Source organism: Miscanthus floridulus, chromosome 11, assembly GCF_019320115.1.
Source record: "Miscanthus floridulus cultivar M001 chromosome 11, ASM1932011v1, whole genome shotgun sequence".
Taxonomy (NCBI): Eukaryota; Viridiplantae; Streptophyta; class Magnoliopsida; order Poales; family Poaceae; genus Miscanthus; species Miscanthus floridulus.
The window spans coordinates 60,059,866-60,067,752 of NC_089590.1; the positions used below are offsets into that span (position 1 = coordinate 60,059,866).

At 45.6% G+C, this 7,887-nt stretch overlaps 1 protein-coding gene across 2 annotated transcripts; it reads left to right on the top strand.

Moving 5' to 3' along the window:
• The first annotated feature begins 2,578 nt into the window (after positions 1 to 2,578).
• On the top strand, positions 2,579 to 7,887 carry LOC136494775 (probable protein phosphatase 2C 42). Of its 2 annotated transcripts, none has more exons than XM_066490951.1 (11): positions 2,579 to 2,637; positions 4,645 to 4,774; positions 4,907 to 4,976; positions 5,094 to 5,199; positions 5,391 to 5,511; positions 5,600 to 5,722; positions 5,841 to 5,982; positions 6,092 to 6,168; positions 6,253 to 6,305; positions 6,942 to 6,996; positions 7,338 to 7,887. In XM_066490951.1, the coding sequence occupies exons 2-11, from the start codon at positions 4,664 to 4,666 to the stop codon at positions 7,713 to 7,715; spliced, it is 1,236 nt and encodes a 411-aa protein (XP_066347048.1). In that variant the 5' UTR covers positions 2,579 to 2,637; positions 4,645 to 4,663; the 3' UTR covers positions 7,716 to 7,887. The 2 variants fall into 2 exon arrangements, with proteins under 2 accessions (XP_066347048.1, XP_066347047.1); XM_066490950.1 differs by having other exon boundaries at positions 2,608 to 2,749.

Genomic DNA, 7,887 nt, shown 5'->3' on the forward strand with positions numbered 1-7,887 from the left:
AGGTTCTCCCTGGTGAAACGTCTGTTGAATCTTCAGAGTGAGCCCAGCTACTGTTGGTCTTCAAATCTTGTAGAGTGAATTCATGGTCCACCATTTTATGGGAATATTTGGAAAACATCTAATTGTACAATTACCAGTAATGAGTCCTATTTAGAAAAAGGGGGGAAACAATGCAGAAAGGGTTTACAAAGTTACATTCTGTGAAGAAACTTGATGGAGGGAAATCATTGCAACTATGGCTTGGGTCTGGTGTTTCCTTCTGCCTGGAGTACAATCTGTCACTCTGGCTTGGGTCGGATTGAGCTGCTACAGCCTGCTAGTGAATACTCAGGTTGGCTGAAAGTTTCCTCTATGGCAGATCTGTGTTCCTGATGTTTCTTCAAGGTCATGCTACAATAATATGACCCATAATAACATGTGCAAATTTTCATTATTTTTCCAGATTGAACAAGCAGCTGTTTGTGTGTTGAGGGGTGGGGGCAGCTGCGGTCTTTTGCTTTGTTCGCTCTCTCGGCGCAGAAACGCTCCTTGCGGGGTACGCGTGTCCTGTAACTGCCGACTGCAGTCCGCTGCTGTCCCCGTTTCAAGGCTACTACTGGTTTGCGGAGTGCGGCCGACATGTGGGGCACTGCAGACGCCGAGGCTGATACGCTCGGGGAGCCCCACCGTTGGAAACCTGAACTGAAAGCACAAGAGGGGCCTCACGCAGCCCGAGGCCACTGCAGGGGAGCACACCCACTCCCACCCGGCCCACCTCGCCGCCTCCGCCCTCTTCTCTGCCCCCGCGCCGCCTCCCTCTGTCCCCTCTCGTTCTCCCTTCCACGATGAGGCAACGGCGCAGCGCCTTGAGGCCAGGGCTAGTACATTCCCGTCGTTCCACGACCGATGAGGCCGCGGTGCCGCCCGGCGGAGCATTTCGCGGAGTGCCGGCCGGCGCGCCACGACGGCTCCGCTGCGCCGCGACGCGGGCTGGCTGGGCTCCGGTGTCCACGCCGCGGCTGCTGTCTGCGGCGGGTCCTCCGTCTCGCGAGCGTTGGCCAGGGGCCCTTGACCCCGCAGAAGCTGCCGCTACCTGGCCGCCGGCGCTGCGACGACCCGTGAAGGTGCAACATTGCTCGCTCGACTCGTGTGCGGCTGTCGTGCTGGCGCCGCCGCGAGCGGTGGGCGGGCGCCCCCGTGCGCGCACTAGCCGCTCGACGCGACGAGTGCCAATGCCAAGCCGACAGCTTTGGCGCCCGTGTGTGCCTTCGCAGCTCCGCTGCGTCTCGTTCTTGCTCGCATCGGCGTACCACGTGCTGAATCGTGGGACCACACCAGGTGCTACTCTTACACCAATCCTCCATCACCTCGTGATTGTTCGAATTCGTATTTCTCACGCTTATCTTGCTAGTTGTTCTATTTGGATCCGCAGTCATCGTTGAGGGTCTTGAACCTTTCCTCATGCTCACTTCCGCTTACAACTGTTATCTCTGCCGATCATTAAGTCACACTCTGATTTCGCTACAACTAAGCCTGTATATGTATATATTTATGTAACTCTGATTTTTCTACAATTAAGCCTATATATTTATATTGCATATAAGCACCGTTCTCAATTGTTAGAATAACTAAAGTTTGTCCACATAATTTGATGCTTTCAATTTATTTATATCTGAAACGTGCATTTTAAACTTGAAACCTTGCTGGTCTGTCTCGAGATATTTTTGCCCCTGGTTCTATAAGATTTTATCGGAAAATAAATTAAAAGCGGGGAGGAGAAGGGAATGTTAAGGCATACAACTGTCGCTGTCAAAAAGTAGGTGGGCCAGGCCGCTGTAACAAGCAGGATAGAGAAGTGCCCTTCAAGAAAGAAGCGTGACATCGTGACATCACTGTGATACGGCATCGTGTTTCGTTCGAAATTTGAGATTCAGGGCCCGTTTAGTTACCCCAAAGTTGGCGCCGGCGGAATTCGGTCGGCACTGTAGCGCACTGTAGCGTTTCGTTTTTATTTGATAATAATTATCTAATCGTTGACCTAATTAGGCTCAAAACGTTCGTCTCGCAAAGTACAACCAAACTGTGCAATTAGTTTTTGATTTCGTCAACATTTAGTACTCCATGCATGTACCACAAGTTTGATGTGACGAGAAATCTTCTTTTTGTATAGTGTCAAAGTTGAGAGTTTTGGTGAACTAAACAAGGGCTCACATCTTCTTAATGACTTAATCCACTTTATCCTATTCGTATTTATTATTAACAAACAGGATTAATTGCCGAACCGCATTTTCTTTACTGCACACGGCTTGCTATTGATGACAGTGGAATCTGGATTAACCATTTAACCGCCTTCATGATTGGGCAGGTCAAGACAAAGGCGGTTCACCGGGCTCTCGGCGTGAACTTGTCTGGGCGTGACGCGTGCCGAAGCCGAAGCCGAGCCGGTGGAGCCGATCCATCGGCGCGTGGGCACCCAACCCGAGCGAAGCAACCGACCGGAGGCGTGGGAGTGGGGTGGGGCTGGGTATAAGTGCAAGTGCCCCCCTCCCTTGCATGGGACGACCGCATTCTCTCGCTCTCCTCTCTCTCTCTCTCCCCCAGTCTCTCTCCCTTTCCCTCGCTCTCGCTCTCTCTCTCCTGCGAGGACCGCCCGGGAAGGTGAGATCGATCTCCCTGTTCCCTCCCCTTTCTCTCTTCTCCAAGTTTTGATTCTGTTCACCTCTGCTTCATCCCCAAAACCCCGTCCTCCTGCTACTTCGTTCTAAAGCCCGTAAGATCTCTTTTCCTTCTGCCCTCAGCGCTGCGATTTCGTCTCGCTCCCGTGCATGTTCGTGGTCGTGTTTTATTTGAATATTGCTGCTGTTTTTCCTTGTCGTCGACCGGATTCCATGCTCGAGATGTGCTGGTGCTTTTGGATTTGCGAAACCCTGCGAGATTTTGACCCGCGGATTTGGTCTTGTTGTGACTTGTTCCTCCGTGTTTTGGTGCTGTTGGTGGTGGTGGTGTAGCCGTTGCTGGGGTTTTACTGTCGTGGTGGTTTTTGTGGTGGTGAAGGAGGTTGAGGGGGCCGCCGGGGCACCGATGGTTCCATGGTGATCTCCGATCGCCTCCCACCTTCGAACTCGGGCAGTCGGGCATACTGGTTCTTCTGGTTCGTCTCACCGTCGATATCTTGACGGTTACCCTTTGCTTTGGCGTGCTTACAATGTGGGAATTGTGCGGTGCTGGTGAGCACTCTCGTTTGGAGTTCCATCCTTCTTCGCGAGACCCTGGATCTCCGAAACTTTTTGCGCGGTTGTGCCTTCAGTTCGGACTTCGCGCTTGTTGTTGTTGCGTTCCGTATTCGTTTTTGCCGTTGCTTTTCGTATTGGTTTATTCGGAGGGAAGGCGGCTAATAAGCACCGCGACTCCATGGTGAACTCGATTCACCTTTCCTCTCGAAAATTCTGCTGTCCTTTCATAAACCGTTTATCGTTTAACTCCTCTTGTCGTTCGTGCTACTGCTTACGTGCGTCAGAACTCGAGGATAAATCTGCTCGTGATCTGTCTATCTTTTTTTGTTGTTGTTTTGGTATCTGCTATACTCGGCATGTTTGAGAGATCGCTGTTTTTTAATGTGGTTTTAGGGTTTTAGAAACGTGTGGATTTGGAGCATCTTTTTTCTTACCCCGTTTTCTGTTGATCTTCTCGACACTACTGGGCGTGAGACAGGGATTGGTCTCTGCCTGTCCCTTTTCCTGTTTCCTTCATTGTTCCCTTTGTTGGATGTCCATCTCGATTTTCCTTTGCTGAACAATTTCTGATCGTTGTTATCGTGCCATCATGCGCTGCAAACTGCATGCCCTTTTATTTTCTCCCCCTTGCTTTTTACTAACCATGTAAGTTAAGCTTGCAAAATTGAGTGTGTTTTCTTGGCTATTACTCTAATTTCTTGTCAAGGATGTTATGTAGTGGCATATCGCTATGTAGTTCCTTCCTGTCAGAAAAGTTTGTAATGCTAAAGCATCACTCAATCATGACTGTTGCTTGTTTTCACTTCATCTAGATAGAGTGCCTATACGATTAGTTTGTTATTTGACATGTTGAAGTAATGGTCCTCAAAATTCATACAAGCTGAAATTGCTATTCTGATTTTAAAATGAAGCTGTGTGTTATCACAAAATCTTAGTTCACTTTAGGGTTAGTTTTTGAAATAGATCTTAGGTTTTCAGAACTTTGTTAATGCATCCTTGAAAACTGCTACTTCTTCCATATTATACAATTGTCCTGTAATGCACCCAAGGGCCCTGTTTCCAAACCTCGGTAAAATCCTGCATGCCATCCAAAATTGTCTCTGTTGGTTCCTTGACCATAGAAATGGTCAAGATAAGGCGAGTTCTGCATTGAGCTTTCCAAGCAATGGTGTATGCCTATCTATGTTTTGTTTCTGAAATGAGATCCTAATTTGCATAGGACAATGCCAGTGCTAATGAATCTTTCTATTTGTATTTCATCAATGCTTTTTGGCACTTCTGTGATCATAAACCTGATGTTAGTCCATCTTAATATAAAGATAAGCAGCTCTCCTGTGTGCTGGAGAAAAAAAACCCTGATGTTAGTTTGTTCATTTCCAAAAAAATTCCTGGTTATGAATTTTTAGGATATTGTACTCACACTAGTATGCAGCAGGATATCAAGCTCCGCTATGGCACTTGCTGTACCTGTGACACTAAAGACTACTGAGGAGGGTGAGAATGAAAGACTTGATTACGCCGTGTCAGCTATGCAAGGACACCGTGAAAATATGGAGGATGCTGTGAGTAACCTACCAGCCTTTGTGTAGGATCATTGGGTGCATAGTTATATGAAATACAGATGATTGACTTGCTAGTTGCTATAAGTTGCTGCTAAACAATTGAAGGCTCATGTTAACCTTCTTTCTCTGCAGCATGCAATTGTCTTAAATCTTGATGCTGCAACTGGCACATCATTCTTTGGTGTTTATGATGGCCATGGAGGTCTGATCTTCACCCAGATGTTTAGCTACTTGTGCCCATTACATTCTTACTATGGATTCATGAGTACTGTTGACTCGTTTTACCATGATATTTGATTTATTGGAAATTCTGTTTCAGGACCTGCTGTTTCAAAGTATTGTGCGAGACACTTACACATTGAGCTTCGCAGACATGAAAGATTTCGTGATAATCTCCAAATTGCAATTGAGAGAACGTTCTTAAGGTTTTCAACCTTTTGTAGCTCACTGAATTCATGCATATATTTTTAGATGGCATAAGTTATTTCCCTCCATTACTATAGTGGATGACAAAGGACCAATACTGCCACATTCTTTGTTCATAGTTGATAGTTGAACTTTTGCTGCACGTTCAAATAAGAAATATGTAATCATTGCTCCTACTTTGCTGCTGCAGGATGGATGAGATGATGAAAGACAGGAGCGCAGGGAGGGAATTATCTGGGTATGGTGGTAATGACAATTGGAAAGCATATAGAAAGGCTATGCGCACGAGTCTATTTCTACCCTTCTGTCAGGTTCTTACTCAACTGTTTTATTTATAAAATCTAGCATATGAAAGCTTGTAAGTTGTAACATTTCACTTCATCCTCAATATTTTTCAAGAAGCCTGCCTATCCGGGGCCAGAAAATGATGGATGTACCGCGTGTGTGGTTCTCATTAGAGGCAACCAAATCATTGTGGGAAATGCTGGTGATTCTCGCTGTGTACTCTCAAGGAATAATCTGGTCTGTTGACTCATTCTTTTGTCAAGCATATGTCTGATACCAAATCAGCCTGATATTTTGTACCACTAAATGTATTCTAATGGTGCCTAATACTCTTTTATTTCCATTATATGCAAAGGCGATTGATCTATCCAACGACTTTAAACCAAACCTTCCAGCCGAAAGACAAAGAATAGAAACTGCAGGACATGAGGTAACTTTTAGTGAGAGAGGAAATGTGCATCGTATTGATGATGGAATTGCGATTTCAAGATCACTTGGTACAGTTTTGCCTGACTTTTTAGTCCATTGTGGGATTCTACAATTGATTGTGTTATCAGTGTTTTACTTCTTTGCAAAAAAAAAGTGTTTTACTTCCTTGCATTTCAGGTGACCTGCTGTACAAGGATAACAATAATTTAGGTCCCGAACAACAAGCAATTACTGCCTTTCCTGAAGTTCGCACTGTAAGTATTACTATATTCTGTCACCAAAATGTGATTTTATCCATCTGGGTACCGTCTGATGGAAAATTGCCCCTTATTTGTTAGGAAGAGATAACTCAAGATGACCAGTTTCTTATCATAGCATGTGATGGAATCTGGTAAGTTTTCAGCTAAAAGACACTGGTGCACTGTTTTAGGTCCTGTTTTATTTTGTTTGCTTCGAGATGTCCTTGATTCCATGAAAAATACATCAAGTTAAAATGATAGTTATCTTCCACACATTTGTCTCTTCCAAGTTCTTTATATTAGTGTTCAAATTGTCCACAAGGGGCGGGGTTTGTAGGTTTTGGTTCAGTTAAGTTTTATTTGCTTTGGACTGGGCCACTGCACCACCAATGCTATTTTGTATTGTTTCTTGAATTTCTGGATATAATAAGTTCTTTCCTGAGTTTGATGTGATGGGCCCAGAAGGGTCAGAGTTACAGGATGGTGCAATAATATCTGCCAATCCTCTGTTTGCTTATGTTTATAGTGTCTAGTGTCCAGATAATTGTGCAAGTTAATCTGCTGAAAATTATCATGAGATTTGTTTGGTTTATTTTGGAAGAACTTTTAAGGACACGAATTTTACCAAAGGTCTGGAACTCACTCTGGATAACATCAGTACTTAATGAAACATAATGGTGATGTTGTGACAAGGATTCTGGACAACCTGAGTAGTACTCGCTGATGTAAATGATTTTTATGTTGTCTGCCCTAAAATTCACACAGCTCTTCCATGTCCTTTTTTGTAGGGATTGCTTAACAAGCCAGCAAGCAGTTGATTTTATAAGGATATACTTAAATGCTGTGAGTATTCTTCCCCCTTGAGCATATCTGCTCGTTTGAAAATGATGCACTGTACGGGAAGATTTTTGCTATTAGATCCTTTAAAAAGGTTTGGATTCACGATACGCTTTTTCATTGAGAAATATACAATACATGCAAAATATTATCCCATCTGTGTAGTAGTCAAAATTTATTAAAGAATTTTTATCTGCATGGATAGTTGTGTGCTTGACTGCTTGCCTTTTTTTTTTTGGCTACCACCTGACTGATCGGCATTTACAGTCTACACTCAGATAGTATACATGGTTTGCATCTTGTTCATCTTTTGTCACTATTGCCCCCTAACAAATGTTGTTGTCCAGGACGTAGGGCTGGCGTTCATCTGCGAGGCCCTCCTTGGACACTGCCTGGCACAACCTAGAGGGAGGGACAACATGACTGTCGTACTGGTTCGGTTCAAGACGCCAGGCTCTTGCCAAGTTAGGGGCCGCAACGCACTGCCACGGCCGATCAACCAAGCTGCCGCCGCCCAAGCTGCTGCGGAACAAGCTGCTGCGCAACGAGCTGCTGCGGAACAAGCTGCTGCCGCCCAAGCTGCTGCGGACCGAGCTGCTGCCGCCCGAGTGCCCCCACCCCCAGCAATCCGGGCGGCCACCAGTACTTCCGCACCGTCCACCCCCAGCTTCCCAGGCGCACCCAAGACCAAAAGCCCCGAGAGCTCCAAGAGTTCAGAGCTTTGAGTTCGTTTTGTCAGGAAAAGATGAACTTGCTTACCCTGGTTCTTTCATGTGGTGCATCTTATCCCCCCACAGAGTTTGGATTCGTTTTATCAGGACAAGATGAACTTGATTTCGTTTTGCGTAGGATGATTTCCTATGAGAGTAGCTTGTCGTTGTAGGCACTGACGACGGA